The sequence below is a fragment of the Harpegnathos saltator genome, unplaced genomic scaffold, assembly GCF_003227715.2.
Source record: "Harpegnathos saltator strain DR-91 unplaced genomic scaffold, Hsal_v8.6 scaffold649, whole genome shotgun sequence".
In the NCBI taxonomy this organism is placed as follows: domain Eukaryota; kingdom Metazoa; phylum Arthropoda; class Insecta; order Hymenoptera; family Formicidae; genus Harpegnathos; species Harpegnathos saltator.
This window is the reverse complement of record NW_020230481.1, coordinates 88,687-107,312: the sequence shown is the minus strand read 5'-3', so window position 1 is coordinate 107,312 and position 18,626 is coordinate 88,687. Positions and strand designations below refer to the sequence as shown.

Sequence of the window (18,626 nt, the reverse complement as noted above, 5' to 3'; positions counted from 1 at the left end):
GCTGAAAGAAAAATACCAATTTTTTTCAAAGAGATGTTTTATCCCTTTGGGATAAAACTTAAAGATTAAAGGATTGGGCATGTATAAAAAAATTTATATCCCTTATTTTGGTCTAGATTACAACATATTTTAAGCTCATCAAAATCGTAGAGGGACACTTCCATGTGTTTCCTTGTAAGAAATAATAATTAATAAGTTATTAGGTGCGCAACTAAGTTCTCGCTGTTTTTTTTATGAAAATGCAACTTTATTGTGAAAAAATGGTTACAAATGAATCATTCAAAATATTGCCCATCGCTAGCGACAACTTTTTCCCATCTTTCTGGCAGAGCTCGAATACCGTCACGGTAGAAGTGTTCGTCTTTTGAGGCTATCCACGAATCAAGTCATTTTGAGATGTCTTCATATGAGCGGAACTGCTGATTAGCCAGACCATGTGCCATCGAACGGAACAAGTAATAATCGGACGGCGCAATATCTGGGGAATATGGCGGGTGGGGTAGGACTTCCCATTTGAGCGTTTCTAAATAGGTTTTAACGGGTTTGGCAACGTGAAGCCGAGCGTTGTCATGCTGTAGAATCACTTTTTCGTGCCTCTGCTCGTATTGTGGTCGCTTTTCGCGCAGTGCTCGGCTCAATCGCATCAATTAAGTTCGATACCGTTCCCCAGTGATGGTTTCGTTCGGTTTCAACAGCTCATAATAAATAACACCGCCCTGGTCCCACCAAATACACAGCAAAACCTTCTCAGCGTGAATATTCGGCCGAGCCGACGACGTAGAAGCATGACCGGGCAATTCCCATGATTTTGTTCTCTTTGGGTTGCTGTAATGAATCCATTTTTTATCACCCGTAACGATGCGATGAAGAAAACCCTTCCTTTTTTGCCGCTGGAGCAGTTGTTCACAGGCGAAAAAACGCTCAATGTCTCTTGGTTTCAAATCATAAGGAACCCAAGTTCCTTGTTTTTGAATCATTCCCAACGCATGCAATCGCTTGGAAATGGCTTGGCGGGTAACTCCTAATGCTGAAGCAAGCTCTTTTTGCGTTTGGCACGGATCCTCATCGAGCAATGCCTCCAATTCAGCGTCTTCGAAGGTTTTTGGCCTTCCTTCACGCGAACGGTCGTCAACATCGAAATTACCGTCTTTGAAGCGACGGAACCAATCACGGCACGTTGTTTCACTTAGAGCAGCATCTCCGTAAACTTTTTGAAGTTCTCGATGCGCTTCAGCCGCCGTTTTCTTCGAATGAAAGAAGAAAAGCAACACTTCCCGCAAATGACGATTATTTGGCACAAAATAAGACATTTTCACACAACCAAAAGTATATGACGCAAAAACAAAATCACTAATGTGTCAAAGCGGTTTGTTTACCATATGTCTAAGTTTGGTTCATGACGTTTTGGTTATGTCACAATCGACCAGCACTTACTACTGGAGCCATCTCTTGAAAAACAGCAGGAACTTAGTTGCGCACCTAATATTAATATGTTTTTGATAAATAATTTATGAATTTATGAATTCCTTTTACATAAATATACTTTATATAATAAAATAAATATGTAGTATAAAACAAAACCGTTTATATAAATATATCTTAATACCTGATAAAATATGTGCAAGAGTGCCAAAAACTGGCAGAATTTCGTCCACTAGATGTTTCATCCAGTTATTATGACTTTTCAGTATGTGGAACCCGAAATCCTCGACATCGACACACTGAACAACACCAAACGGGCTGACCGAGAAGTGCTGTTCTTTAATCGCGTGCCGAAAGTCGGCTCCCAGACGTTCATGGAGCTCTTGAGGAGGTTGTCGATAAGGAACTTGTTCTCGTTCAATAGAGATCGTGTCCAGCGAGTCGAGACGATACGTCTCGCACCGATCGAACAGGTACGTCGACCTCTGGCAAGAGGGCCCAATCAATTATCATCAATCGCAGTGATGGCAGATGCTTACTTAGCAATCAACCAAGCTTAATTTACAATCCCGCCGCTCGAGCCCTACAAGGTGATAAAAAAGTATGACGATACGGTTGATCAGGTGACTCGCACGCTAACGGTTTCTATCTCTTCCGTCTCCATCTTCGGCACTTCCGCGTGTACGGCTCCTTCATGTCTCGTCAGTAAAACGGGGGAGGAAACATGGGTAACATTAAGCTACGGTAAAAACCGGTTACGTAGGATAATGATCGAGCGAGAAAACGGGAGAAGAACGATCAGAAGAAAAAGAATGCATCTCGCTTTTGAGATCCTTGAAATTCGAACACGAGAACTCAACTTAATATCGGCTCACTTCTGCTAAATATTTCACTTTCTCGATCTAAGCGTTTAGTTCGTAATGATCAAAATTAACAATAGATAAAGAATGTAAATGTATGCTAATTTCTGTAGAATTAAAGACATAAGAAAATATTACATAGAACTTATAATATATATAGATTGATTTTACAAGATATTATATTCTTGTATATATTCTTGTAAATATATTCTTGTAAAATAATATTCTTGTATTATATATTCTTGTAAAATCAACACATAAATTAAAAATTAGACTATTTTTTAATATAAAAATAAATTAATTAAATAGATTTTGCACATAATAAGTATTCATTGTTCTGATCATCGATTTAGTCGATGGTCGGTAAATATTGCAATATTTACGTAATATTTATGAGTGTGAATCAATAGTAGTGAAATTAACATATATCATTTCATCTTGTTATCAAACTTTAAATTATTATAATTATTTCATTAGGAGATATATATATATATATATATATACACCATATATACTTTTATATATATATATATACACACATATAATTATATAATATCTACTAATATACTAATATAATATATAATATTTAATATTAATATTAATATAATATATAATATATATAATAATAATATAATATATACTTATATATATAAAACATTTCTATTGAACCTATCAGGACTGTTGCATCGGAAGTTAATAAGGAAGATTACAATAGACAAATTTTATTATATAATATCTATATAAAACAAATATGCCGATATTTAAATACTTGTTTTACATGATTTACTTTATAATAAAGTCAACAAGTTTCATTTATACCACTTTATATTACTATTTCATATTCTTACTATCTAACTAGTTTATATTTCGTTTTGTTACTATTTTACATTTCGAAGTGAAAAAAATGTTCATTTTATAAAAAGAACCTAACTAACTGCTTAAAGATCAATTAATTAAACTCAGATGAAAATAATTTAATTTTGAAAGGACAAATATGACATCTATAAATCATTGACAAGGTCTTTTTTTATAAAATTTTCTAATGAATGTTTATTTAAAGAAATGTTTTATTTTGTTGACAATGTTTGAATTAATAAAACAACTGAACATATGTAAATATATAGATTATGTCAACATCTCTAAAAAGATTAATAAATAATAAATTATGAACAATTTGCTATTTTTTATTGAGAGCATCAACATAATTAACAAATGCTGAAGCTATTACACAGATATACTAAGCAATGATTTATCTTACAAAATATACAAATTCATAGAGATGAATATTTGGATAATGTAATGAAAACTACAAAATGTAGAAAGAATTGTGCTCTATATTGAAGGAGGGGAGAATTCGATTATCCTTATATAAAGATTAAAACGATGAAAATCGGAGTTAGGAACATGTTAAGATACTGATCCCTTTATCTTAAATGATTTCTTTAGGATTTCTTTCTTCTTAAATAGTTTCATTCGTACGGTCCGTAGGATTTAACTTTAGTTTGGCTTCCTCTGTATTCGCAGCTCCAGCTCGCCCGGATGGTCAGCAGTTACTCGGAACCATCTGTCTACGTGAAGCACGTCTGCTTCACTAACTTCACAGAGTGAGTACCACGAGATTAGCCCTTGCAATTTGGATGATTGCTATGTCATTTTCTACTTTCCTCTGTCTTCGTCATCAGATTCCATTTGCCAGAGCCGATTTACATCAACATAGTCCGTGATCCTGTGGAAAGGGTTATATCCTGGTATTATTACGTAAGGGCACCGTGGTATTATGTGGAGAGGAAGCAAATCTTTCCAGATTTACCGCTGCCCGATCCAAATTGGCTCAAAAAGGATTTCGAAATATGCGTTCTCAAAGGCGATCGTGAGTGCAGATACTTGCAAGGTGAAATCCACGAAGGCATCGGCGATCATCGCAGACAAACACTCTTCTTTTGTGGACACAGCGAAAAATGCACGTAAGAACACACTTTCGTCGCGAATTCTTCACTAAAAACTTCCGCAGTCATCAGTGACGAGTATTAAGATAGTAGTCTTTTGAAGCAAGCAGAAAAATTCACAATATTTAAAAATTTCTTTCATAAAGATTATAAAACAAAAGGGCATAGTTTTGCTTATTTATTTATTGATATTTAAAAAAAATGTCCTTAATTTTTATGTGAAAAGAATATCTAATGAAAAAGGTTATGTATAAAATAAAACGCAGAGCATATCAAGAAACATTTGTCTCATTGGTTATCACGATTGAGCTCATCTGAAGTAAAAACCATAAAATTAGTTTTAACCTATTCGATTGTCTTTACAACCCATGCTAATTTTCAAAATGCGACATTTTTTCGAAAAATGCCTGATACGGTCATTCTGCTACATTTTACATATACAATATAGGGTTACCAAAAATATACCAAAGAACCGTTAAGAAAAGAACTCGAAATTCAGATTACATTTTCTTCTACATAGTGTAGTCTTTACTTTTTCTATAACTTTACCAAAATTTTATCATAATATATTGCAAACATATTTTCAACATGTTTCTGATTTATACTAGCAGAAAATGTGGACATTAAAATTTAATTTTTCATATTCAAATCGACTGAATACTTCCTTAATATTCTATAATTTTTTACGTGTCACATTTTTGTATCTGGATAATATAATTGCGAAATACATAAAAAACATGATATTTTATTAATATATATATAATATATAATATATAATATATAATATATAAAATAATAATAATAATATAATTGCGAAATACATAAAATGCGTGATATTTTATTAATATATATATATATCTCTTTTCAAAGTCCCTTTAATACCGTTGGTGCTCTGGAACGTGCGAAGTTGGCAGTGGAGAAACATTATGCGGTAGTTGGTGTCCTGGAAGATATGAATACGACCCTCACAGTATTGGAGAACTACATACCACGATTTTTTCAAGGAGCTACTGACGTTTATTATGGTAAACGATTAATTTTTGTTTAATTAAAAAATTTTTAAGTTATTATTATACAGGATCTGCCAAAAGTTCTGGAACGGCTAATTATTTCAAAAAATAATGATTTTTAAAACAATATTTGAAACAAAAGTTGTAGGGCTTAAAAAAGCTATCAGATATTGATAATTGTTTGACCTTGGAATGACCTTGAGAAACGTTATCAAAGTCGACATAAAAACCTTTCATGGAAAGTCCAATTTTTTACACCGTCTTTTTCCACCAATTAATTTGAACAACTTTTGTCTGAAACATTTTTTTATTTGCCGAATATTTTTTGAGATATTTAAGGATAACTTGGTAACTTTTTTAATATTTAACTTACGATATCTCGTTAACTGTTTGTCGGTATAAAAAAATGGTACTAGAGTTTTCTATACTATTTGATCTCAAGAATATATTGTTACAATAGCGCCCTGACTTTTGTTAATTTGATAATTTTGAAATTTCGAAAGATCGATAAATTAACAAAAAATAAAGCATTATTGTACCAATATATTCTTGAGATCAAATAGAATAGTCTAGTACCATTTTTTATCCCGACGAATAGTTAGCGAGATATCATATGTTAAATATTGAAAAAGTTACCAAGTTATCCTTAAATATCTCAAAAAATGTTAGGCAAATAAAAAAATATTTTAAACAAAAGTTGTTCAAATTAATTGATGAAAAAAGATGGTGTCATAAAAAATTCGAATTTCTATTTAAAATTTTTAGGTCGACCTTGATAACGTTTATCAAGGTCATTCCAAGGTCAAACAGTTATCAACATCTGATAGCTTTTTTTAAGCTCTACAACTTTTGTCTCAAACATTGTTTTAAACAATCATTATTTTTTAAAATAATTAGCTATTCCGGAACTTTTGGCAAACCCTGTATGTATAGAGTGAAGAAAAAGTCACGGACTGGTAAAATATCAGGTGTAGTAAAAAGAAATCCATTATTTTTCCAATAGATGGCTTTAGTTATCTGTATCTCGCGTTGTATAAGTCCGATCGGGTTCCACTAGATGGCGTTAGAAAGATGAGATTTCGTACTAAAAAAACTTTTCTGACAATTTTGTGATTAGTTGACTCAGTTTTGTTTGAGCGCGCGTCAAAGATGGACACTAGCAAAGAGAAAATACGCTATATTTTACAGTTTTTCTTCGATAAAGACGAAAACGCAAGCCAGGCGGCTGAAAATGTGAATAGTGTTTATGGTCCTGATACTGTAACAGCCAATCACGCGCAATTTTGGTTTCGTCGATTCCGTTCCGGTAATTTCGATGTCAAAGATGCATCACGCACTGGAAGGCCAATTGTCGAAAATATCGATAAAATCATGGACATTGTCGAGTCCGACCGTCATGTAAGCACTGTTTCGATTGCCCAAGAGCTAAAGATTGCACAGCAAACCGTTTGGAACCATTTGAATAAGGCTGGATACAAAAAGAAGCTCGATGCATTGGTGCCACACGAGTTAACGAAAAAAAACCTCATGGACCGAATTTCCATCTGCGAATCGCTGCTGAATCGCAACAAAATCGACCCATTTCTGAAGCGGTTGGTCACTGATGATGAAAAGTGGATCACTTACGACAACATCAAGCGAAAACGGTCGTGGTCGAATCGCGGTGAGCCGGCGGAAATGGTGGCCAAGCCAGGATTGACGGCCAGGAAGGTTTTGCTGTGTGTTTGGTGGGATTAGCAGGGAATTATCTACTATGAGCTGCTCCCCTACGGCAAAACTCTTAACTCGGAACTGTACTGTCAACAATTGGACCGTCTGAAGGAAGCAATCGCCCAGAAGCGGCCAGCTTTGGTCAATAGGAGAGGAATTGTGTTCCATCAGGACAACGCCAGGCCACACACATCGATAGTGACTCGCCAGAAGCTCCGGGAGCTTGGTTGGGAGGTTCTTATGCATCCACCTTATAGTCCGGACCTGGCACCAAGTGATTACCATCTGTTCCTGTCCATGGCGAACAATTTTGCTGGTGAAAAATTCGCTTCAAGAGAGGCTTGTGAAAATCGACTGTCTCAATTTTTTGCCAATAGGGACGAGGGCTTCTATGAGAGAGGCATAATGAAATTACCTTCAAAATGGCAACAAGTTATCGAACAAAACGGCGCATATTTGACCTAAATCGGATCATTCTAACTATGGTAATTAAAGCCTTCAATTTCATGCAAAAATAATGGATTTCTTTTTACTACACCTGATATCTCGAAAGCCAAACATTTTAGAGAAAAATATTTTTAACAAAAGTTGTATGATTTCAAAGAAGACATAAAACAACTATATTGTTTTGTTTATAAATGGTACCACTTTCGAGATATTCACTGATCATTACTTTTCTTAAAACGAAACTTCAATTTTTTATTACACCATCATTTTTTACCAATTAATTTAAACAACTTTTGTCTGAAACATTTTTTTATTTACCTAATATTTTTGAAGATATATAAAGAAAACTTGATAACTTTGTCAATATTTAATTTACAACATCTCGCTAATTATTTGTCGGAAGAAAAAGTGGTACTAGACTTTTTTGCTCTATTTCATCTCAAGAATATATTGTTATAATAATACCCTTACTTTTGTTAACTTATCGACCTTTAGAAATTTCAAAATCATCAAATTAACAAAAGTCAAGGCGCTATTATAACAATATATTCTTGAGACCAAATAGAGCAAAAAAGTCTACCACTTTCTCTTCCGATAAATAGTTCCGCAAATAGTGAGGTGTTGTTAGTTAAATATTGAAAAAGTTATCGTTTTCTTTAAATATCTCAAAAAATATTAAGCAAATAAAAAAATGTTTTAGACAAAAATTGTTCAAATTAATTGGTAGAAAAAAACGATGTAATAAAAAATTGGGGCTTCTATTTAATTAAAGTAATGGTCAATGAATATCTCGAAAATGGTGCCATCTGTAAACAAAATGATATAGTTGTTTTATGTTTCTCTTACAATCATACAACTTTTGTCTGAAACATTTTTTTCTCAAATACTCTCAAATATAAACTTACGTTTTCGAGATATTTTACCGGTACGGGACTTCTTCCTCACTCTATATAATGTTGTTATTATTGTTCATATTCATGTTAAGCTGTATTTTCAAATGGACCATCCCTTCAATTGAGATGAAACTTGTTAGCTAAATTCAAAGAATCATATTAAAGTTAACTATTAAATTCCCAAGCGTGGGCCTTGAATTATTTAAAAAATAATATTATAAAATTAAATAGCTTTAAAATGCTTCAACCTTTACTTACTCCCATTAATGACTTTGATATTGACATGTATTATAAAAATTATAATTCTGTTAGATAGTCACTAGAGAGCTCTGCTTAGAAATTTGTCCCAAGAATTGTCGTATAAGCGAAACTCTGTTTTCTTTGATAAATAACCATATGGCCCCGATACAACAATTTATTCAAACTGTTAGGATACTTATTGACAGCATACTACCAAACTGATAGCCTCAAAGGTCATGGCTATAATTATCTGAATATCAACCATCAAGATCATTTTGTGAATTAAAACCGGAATAGACACTCACATGATTAAATCTCACAAGGGGAAGACGTATCGACTGGGAAACGGTTTGGAACGAAACTTACGGAGTTAATAGTACTTGACTACTAATAACTCATGGTAACAGCATACAATGCACTACTTCTTCGTTTTCGAGAAAAAATGGTCTAAAAAAAAGAGCCAACAAATTGTACGAGTTAGTAAGAAGGGTATTCAACGAAGCGGCGTAACGGAGCAACGAAGGTAATAAATTACCGAATTGACGGCCCAGGTTCGATTCCTGCTGTATGGCTTTTTTTTATTCTGTAAGCATAAAAGTGAAACAAAAAACATTAATAAATAATAAAACTGCGTTTCTTAAATATATTAGTGTTTGTTAAATATATTATTAATGATTTAAATTGCAAAAAAACTGTAAATTTTATCTATAAAATATATAGTGTATGAGAAAATTTTTATATAATAATTACAATGGAAATAGGAGTAAAAATATATTTTCACTGGAGCATTTTTTGATAATAATTCATTACTCTCTTAAATAGAATTCGTATATATGAGAACATTAGTGGCTTCACCTTTACAATTTTCATTTTCAAAAGATCTTTCTTCTAGCGATTCTAAATCAACTATTTTACTTGTTGAAGGATTCTCTGACATTATTATGATATATGTAATTTAAATATAATCACCGAACTGCTCTGTATCACTAGTAAACTACAAAAGCACACTGCTGCTTGCTCTATTGAAGACTGTTCCGATCCTCGAATCATTTCGTCATTTCTAACGGTCGTTTAGAATGACACAAAGGATGTTTTTGGAAGAGGATTGCCAGATAAAGAGCTTCAACACAACATAGAGAGTTGTACAGAAACAAATATTTTATATATACGATATAAGATTACGAAAAATTATCTCATATTAGTTTAATAGCACTCCTATATATTTCATAACAATATTTTTATTCCTATTTCCATTGTAATTATTATATAAAAATGTTCTCATACACTATATATTTTACAGATAAGATTTACGGTTTTTTGCAATTTAAATCATTAATAATATATTTAACAAACATTAATATATTTAAGAAACACAGTTTTATTATTTATTAATGTTTTCTGTTTCATTTTTATGCTTACAGAATAAAAAAAACATAGCAAGGATTGAACCTGGACCGTCAGCTCGATAGTCCGTTACCTTCGCTGCTCCGCTACGCCGCTTCGTTGTACACCCTTCTTACTAACTCATATACTTTGTTGGCTCTTTTCTTTAGACCGTTTTTCTCAGAAACGAAGAAGTAGTGCATCGTATGCTATTACCATGAGTTATTAGTAGTCAAGTACTATTAACTTCATAACTTTCGTTCCGAATCGTTTCCCGGTCGATGCGTCCTCCCCTTGTCAGTGATAATCTTTACGAATGTAGCTGCAGCGAGAAAACATCTCCAAAGTCGATAAAGATAAAGGAAGGTTTCGATTTTTTTACTTTTTTAGTAGTCTCGATAACTCGAGAGACTACTAAAAACTCTCATTTATCCGAGAACTAGTTAATGATAACCATCACGATATCAAAGCAGGTTTATAGTATAGATTAGAAATTAATGGAAACATAGGCGACCATTATAAAAAAAAGAAAAAATTGCCTAGTCCAGGCTTTTCATTTTCGCGCAGCTGTTTTCATTAAGAAGAAGTTTGGGTCGGGATAATTTAGTTTATGAATTATTTTTAGTAAAAGTTTATTGAATTTATTGAATTTATTGAATTATATATTTCCGGTGATAGTTTATTGAGTTTATTGGTTTTCGTTGCTCGTTATACGTATATTTATTGAACTAATTTCATATAGATTAACACATATATACGGGTGAGTCAGTTAAAGAGTTAGAAACTTATATCTCGGAAACGAAACATTTTAGAGAAGAATATATCAGACAGAAATTGTATGGTTTTAAGGGGGATATAAAACAACTTATATCAGTTTATTTATAGATGGCGTCACTTTCGAAATATTTACTGATCATTACTTTTCTTAAATGGAAACTCCAATTTTTTGTTATGTCATCTTTTTCTATCAATTAATTTGAACAACTTTTGTCTCAAACATTTGCCTAAAATTTTTTGAGATATTTAAGGAAAACTTGGTAACTTGGTTTTCAGTATTTAATTTACCATATCTCGTTAACTATTTGTCGGAAGAAAAATTAGTTAATTGGTACTAGCCTTTTTTACCCTATTTAGTCTCAAAAATATATTGTTACAATAGTGCCCTGACTTTGTTAACTTATCGAAATATCTAAAAAAATGTTAGGCAAATTAAAAAATGTTTCAGACGAAAGTTGTTAAAATTAATTGATAGAAAAAGATGATATAATAAAAAATTGGGATTTCCACTTAAGAAAAATAATGATCAGTGAATATCTCGAATATGACGCCATTTGTAAACAAACTGATATTGTTATTTTATATCCCTCTTGAAACTGTACAACTTTTGTTTGATACATTTTTCTCTAAAATGCTTCGTTCCCGAAATATAAGTCTATAATTTTTTAACTGACTTACCCGATATATTAAGTGTACTAATGAATAATCCAAATTATTTTAAGCAGTTATGAAATCAATTTTAAATTGAATAGATTTTCCCGCTCTTTTGTGATTATGCAATGTTGACATATAGCTATTAAAAAGAACATATAGTTTGGCGAAAGACCCAACATAATCTTCAAAAGTATTCAGTTCAGTACAGTCGAAAATGGCAACAGATAAGGTGCATATCCGACACTGCATTCTTTACGAATTCCAATAAGGAAAAAATGCTGCAAGAGCGTGCGAATCGATATCGATTTGTTCCTTTCTCGGCGAAGGTGTTGTATCGTACAATGTGTACGCATTTTGGTTTAAGAGGTTTAAAAGCGGTAATTTCAGTCTAATTGACAAACAACGCCCTGGAGGCCCTCGGAAGTGCGATAACGATGATTTGGAACAACTGCTCGCTGAGAATTCGGCACAAACACAAAAAGAGCTTGCAGAACAGTTGGGAGTAACGCAGCAAACGATTTCCAAACGCCTACATGAGATGGGAAAGATCCAGAAAGAAGGAAAATGGGTTCTGCATGAACTCACTGAAACCAACAAAAATCAACGAGTGGCAGCGTGTCTTTCTCTTCTCAATAAGCAGCGTCGAAAGTCTTTCTTGTGGAAAATCATTACGGGCGATGAGAAATGGATACTTTATGACAATCCGAAACGCAGAAAGTCATAGGTAAATCCCGACGAATCATCAAAATCGGTCGCAAAACCCAATCGCTTCGGAAAGAAGGTTCTTCTCTGCATTTGGTGGGATATCAAGGGCGTGCTTTATTATGAGTTGTTGGAACCGGGTGAAACCCGGCAGTTACTGCGGACTGCTACCAACGTCAATTAATCTGCTTGCGTCAAGAATTAGAACGAAAACGCCCGGATACTGGAAAAGGAGAACGTCCAGTGAAATTGTTGCATGACAACGCCAGGTCACATATTGCTTCCAATACAAAAGACACCATAATGAGTCTTGGCTGGGACGTCTTGCAGCACCCGGCGTATTCACCAGACATTGCTCCATCCGATTATCACTTGTTCCGGTCGATGCAACACGCCTTGTCCGATATGCACTTCCAATCAGTGGATGAGATTCGAAAATGGCTTGATGACTTTATTGTGTCCAAAGACGTAACATTTTTCCGAGATGGAATTCATCAGCTGCCTGAAAAATGGCTTAAAGTTATAGAAAGCAACGGCGAATACTTTGATTGAACAATTTAATTTACTTTCTTTTAAAATAAACCTTGAATGTAGCTGAAAAAATTGGATTATTCATTTGTACACCTAATATTAATTTTCTTACTATTTCTATATTATTTTATAAAAAGTTTGAAAAATTAAAACAAATCTGTCTTATAATCCTTCAATTTTTATCAATATCATGAAATGGCCATATTGAATTTGCATATATTGGATTGAGACTCAATGTTATAGGAGCGAATATATTATCTTGATAGTTTTATGAGTTCGATAATAGAATATACATTTTTGACGAATTTATTACGTAGATGAATTATTGTAGATAACAAATTTGTAAACCAACAACGTATCTGATGTAAAAAAATCCTATATTATACGTTGTTTATGGTAAAATTAGATACATATAATTAATTTATTTCTCTATGTGTACAAATATTCTCTGACATTTACAAGGATAAAATAATGTAGATAAAATAATGTGAACACCTGACAAATACGCAATATTTATTAATAAGTTGTAGAGCCACCATTTGCCTTTAAGACAGCTGCAATTCGTCGCGTAATAGATTTGTAAAGTTTATGAATAGTTTCCAACGGAATATTGTCCCATTCTTGTACCAACACTTCCGCCAATTGCTTGAACGATGATGGAGGTGGAAATCTGCTCCATAGCGATTTAATGATAATTGAGTTTTAGCGATTGTACTGGCTAGAGAAAATGTTTGATTATTTGATATTCTGATGTTCCTCGAAACAAGACTGAATTTGTTTAGCTGTGTGTATTATCATTATCGCATTATCATCTTGGAATATGGCAATGTTTGGCAACAATGTGCTGGTCATAGTAAGAACTTCATCGTTGAGGATTGAGATATTCGCAGTAATACGGCCATTGATAGTAATAATCGGACCAACGGAATACCATAATATAACTGCCCAAATCTTCATAAAGCTGCCCCAATGTTTGACTGTGAGTAGTAAGGAGTCCGGATCGTAGGCTTCTTTGGGTGTTCTTTATACATAAACTCGGCCGTTTATAGGGAACAAAGTAAACGATGATTCGTCGGACTATACCAAATTCTTCCAATCATCAATCGTCCAAATTTCATGATGTGGCATCACTTCTTTCGCGGCTTCGCGTTAGCTTCCGTTGTAAGGAGTTTCGGAATTACAGCCCTGCCATAAATGTTACTTTCGTGGAGCTCCCGCCGTACTGTTCTTGTCGAAACAAGATTGCTCAAATTACTGTTGAGTTCTGCTGTCATCTTTGCTGTGGTAGTTTTATGCTGTTTGGCCACGATTCTTTTTAATATTCGATGGTCTCTGTCTGTCCCTGTCTGTTGATTTGCGTCCACTTTTTCTCTTTGCAGGTATCGTTTTCCCATATTTTACTTAGACTATCATCACCGTGGATACTGCCGCTCGTGAAATGTTAAACAGTTCAACCGTTTTCGTTACAGACACTTCCACTAACCGAGCACCTACGATTTGCCTCTTTTTGAAGTCTGATAGTTTGCTCATTTCACCGTCCGATTGTTGAGACCGTCGTAAAACAAAGTGTGTAGTACATTGAAATATAAACTAGAAAAGTTAGTACGTAAACTGCACAATATATACGCGTCGCACTGTTCATACCTTGCCAGGATTGCCAATACAAATAAATGTATAATATTCAGCATGTTGTTCACATTATTTTCTCCACTCCCTGTACTTTTAATAAATGTATCGCGATAATATTACAAACAATTTGTTTTATGTTTTTAAAATACTCTAAAAATTTTGAAAACTATTTTATTATATAATATTTATGTAATATTTGTAAAATATTATGCAAAAATGATAAATATTACATATAATATCAACATTTAAAAAAGTAGATTTAATGTTTTTTGTTTGCTGAGTAATAGCTTCATCAATTTAATAAAGTGAAAGATTTAAACTATACATATGTTGTTCACACAAAAGCATATAATCTACATAGGGTGTCAGAAAATTATATTCTATTTATTATATTTTTTGTTAATAACTTTTTATTAAACACTAACTAAAATTTTCTGAAGCTTCCTTAAGACATTGACCGTGCAATATATGTCAAATTGTTATTCTAGTAAATAATTTATTTTGAAATATAATTGATATAATCTTTAAACTTTTTATTAATAACTTTTTAACAAATAATAAGCAACAACAAAAACTGTTAGAAAATACTCAGAACTATGACCTTTATATTATCGAAATCAAAGTCATTGATGAGGAGTAAGTAAAAGTGAAAATATTTTTAAACTATTCAATTCTACAATATTATCTTGTAAACTATTCAAGACTCGCATTTGACACTTTGACAATTAACTTTAACATGATTTTTTGAGTTCACCTAGTAAGTTTAATTACAATCGGAGAGGTGGTTTATTCGGAGAAACATCTTTTATGTTGTTATTGTTATTATTATTACCTTAGAACATATTTTATGTTATTGTTGTTATTATTGTTATCTTATTTTTTCAGATCAGGTGAACTCTTTCATGAGAATCAATCGAAATTTCTTCAAACCGCCAGTCAGTGAAGAAGTGAAGAACCTAGTACGCAACAATTTCACTCGCGAGGTCGAATTTTATCAGTTTTGTAAGCAACGTCTCTACAGGCAATACAGAGCTCTCAAGTTAGCTTCTACCAATCTTCCATCTGTGAACAACCATCTCTAAAGAGAAGGCATCTTTGGTCTATTATTGTGCAAGAACTTTTATAAGAAGTATTTTCGTGATTAATGTAACAATATCGTGACAGCAAAGACAATTAATCGCCTGAATGTAACTTATTCATTCAGCGAAACGTTTGTGAAGCTACGATGAAGAAGCAAGTGTTGATGAGAACATGAAGAGATTTGCTGTTTTGTATCCAAGTTATTGTGAGGTGGATGCATCGTGCAATTCAAAAATAGAGACGCTCTCAATGAGTGCTGAGCAAAGTTTCTGCGAGCAAACGCCGTTTCACGTCACTACTTTTTGAACGAACATTTGAATAAACGTGCAAGTTATAGGTGCATTTATCGTTATAAGAATATCTTGCGATGATTGACAATATTTGCGATAATTTCTGTATTTCGTCGGCGACGGCAAAAATACCGTAAAGACTGTAAAACCGCGACACTTTTCACCATGAAGTACTTACAATCACGCAGACGACAATACAGAGTAACTGTAGAGCATCGTTTTGTAAAGGAATCATAAAACATGTTTGTACTTTCATCGATTCACAATCATTTAAAATAAAGTGCTGCCATTTTAGAGAACAAGTGACCTCCTTTTTTTTATACTTATTCGTTTAATTAATTTTTCTTACCGAACTTAATATTGAATGGCAAAATATCATCCTGTGTTGTTAAATTCGCATAATAAATGATAGTATAGCGGTCGCCGTTTATTACTTCATATTATGTAAATCGTTATATGTATTAGGTCGTTCATTAAGTTCTGCAATTTCTTTGTCCTAAATTGAAATACAAATTTATTGTACTTAACATTTATTAAATCGAAAATGTATTATCTATCTTGATCGACTACCTTCTGCCAACGTTCTGGAAGGGACATAATGCCGCGTTTGTAGAAGTCGCGCGACTTCTGCGTGAAAAAGTTTTCCAAATATATTTGGATATCGTTCACTGAATCAAAGCATTGCCCCTAGAAGCTCGCATTGGAGTGGAATAGATGGTAATCCGAGAGCGTAAGGTCTGAAGAGTATAGTGGGTGCTTCTCAGCCAAAGCACTTCAATTTCTGCTTGGTCACCAAAACAGTGTGTGATTTGGCGTTGACGTAGTAGAATTCGACGCCCTTACTGTTCGCTAATTTCGGCCGCTGTACTGTCTGCTTCAATTTATCCAGCTGAGTGCAGTACTTCTTAGCGTCGATGGTCTGACCACGCGAAAGCAGCTCGAAATACAAGACGCCTCGCCAATCCCACTACATACTCAGTATCAATTCCTTCAGATACAAATCTACTTTGCCGACAGATGATGACGACTCATTCGAACCGTACCACGACTGCTGACGTCAGCTGACGTCAGATGTTGTTGTACATCACCCATTTTTCGTCTCCCGTAACCATCCGTTTGAGAAAGGCCTCCAGCGAGTCCATTTCAGCAGAGAATCACAGATAATGACACGATCCAAAATGTTTTCTCGGTGAGTTCGTGAGGGACCTAAACATCCGTCTTCTTCGTTGTCCCAAGCTGTTTTAATCGCTGCGTAACAGTTGTATGGGCGATACGATGTCTAAGCGCTCCGCGATCTTCCGCGTCGTCAGATGCTGGTCAACCTTAATTGCGGCCAAAATTTGGTCGTCGTCAGTAGTAAATAGACGACCGGAATGGACAACATCGGTGAGGTTCACATCTTTAGAACGAAAGCGTGCAAATCAACTCTGGTAAATGTCAGCGCTTATGGTCGAGTCCCCGTACACGCCACATATCTCATGTTATACGTCCACATCGCTTTTACTCCTTTCTTGAAAAAAAAACAGCAAAATGTGTCGAAAATGCATCTTTTAATCCTCCGTTTTCAATGAATAGCGCGCACACAAAATACATCCAAACACAACAAAGTTTCTGGCGAAATATTAAGCGTTGTCTAACCTGTCTAATATAAAAGGAGTATGCGACAACCTGCGGTTCAAGCAACGCAAGCTATCTTTTTCAACAGACAAACGTCATCTATTGGAAAAACCGCAGAACTTAATGAATGACCTAATATTCTACATTTTTGGAGTAAAATTTTACTTAAGAATAAAAGCTGAATCCATGTAATTCGAGTAATTTTTCACATGCATATAGTAAATTTTCCATTCTGAATCGTCGAGTGAATACTTTCAAGAAAATAAAAAAAATTTTGTTTGACATATTCCACCATCATATGAATTGATTAATCAATTGAACACGAAAAAAATATTTGGTCGAATAAAATAATTTTTTATGAAATATGAATAACTTAATACCTCTAGTTGAAGTTACTAGATTTCAATATAAACTATTATTATATTAAGATTTCTAGTTAATTTAAACAAAATTCTAGTACTTTTGATCGAAATTATTCATATTATTATAAAAAATTGAGTCACTCAACTAAATATTTTTCTTCAAAGGACAATCACTCCTATCCCAGTAAGCAAAGTGAATGCAAACTGTGCCTAGATTGGCAATAAATTTGATCAAATTCTGTACCAAAACTATAGTTATATGTGTCTGCATTCAGCTCATATTTCGATGATAGAACCTGCTAACAGAATTTTATCGCAGATTGGTGGCAAAAACCGAACAGTTCTTTCCATTAAACTGAATGCAGCAAGGTCTGTTCGGTTTCTATTACCAATTTGCTGCTCAAACCGCTCTGTGCGGTTTCCGCCACAAATCTATTCGCATTATCTGTTAGTAGGTTCTATTATATTGGGTTTGGAAAAAAGTTCGTGGCGTTTTTTCCGATAGATGGCGTCAATTGCAAATAACTCAGGAAACACAGATCGCAGCGACACCACTAAACGCTCGTCGGAAAGGTGACACTTCGAGCGTTACTTTGAGTGTATAAACATCGAAATTGGTGCAGTGGTTGAAAAGTTGTTTGTGTTTGAAAATGGAGAAAAGTAATGAAAAATTGCGCTATATTTTGCAATATTATTACGACAAAGGGAAGAACGCTGCGCAGGCTTGTGAAAAAATTTGTGCTGTGTACGGTGAAGGTACTTTATCAAAATCTGCTGCGCGGAAATGGTTCGCTCGCTTTCGTTCTGGTAATTTTGATGTGAAAGATGAATCACGCTCTGGTCGTCCAATCACTGAAAAAGCTGATGAAATTCTTGAAAAAGTCCAAAAAGATAAGCATATCAGCAGTGTCGATATTGGTATAGAGCTAGGCATTGACCACAAAACTGTTTTGAACCAGTTACACAAAGCTGGCTACAAAAAGAAGCTCGATGTATGGGTTCCTCATGAGTTAAGCGCGAAAAACATGATAGACCGAATTAACATCTGCGCTGCTGAAACGCAATGAAATCGA

The 18,626-nt window shown here is 33.9% G+C and overlaps 1 protein-coding gene across 1 annotated transcript; it reads left to right on the top strand.

Moving 5' to 3' along the window:
* The first annotated feature begins 1,676 nt into the window (after positions 1-1,676).
* Positions 1,677-17,441, top strand: LOC105181421 (heparan sulfate 2-O-sulfotransferase pipe). Its single transcript, XM_025304756.1, has 5 exons — positions 1,677-1,895; positions 3,807-3,886; positions 3,965-4,246; positions 5,099-5,253; positions 15,090-17,441. The coding sequence occupies exons 1-5, from the start codon at positions 1,677-1,679 to the stop codon at positions 15,284-15,286; spliced, it is 933 nt and encodes a 310-aa protein (XP_025160541.1). The 3' UTR covers positions 15,287-17,441.
* The last annotated feature ends 1,185 nt before the right edge of the window (positions 17,442-18,626 follow it).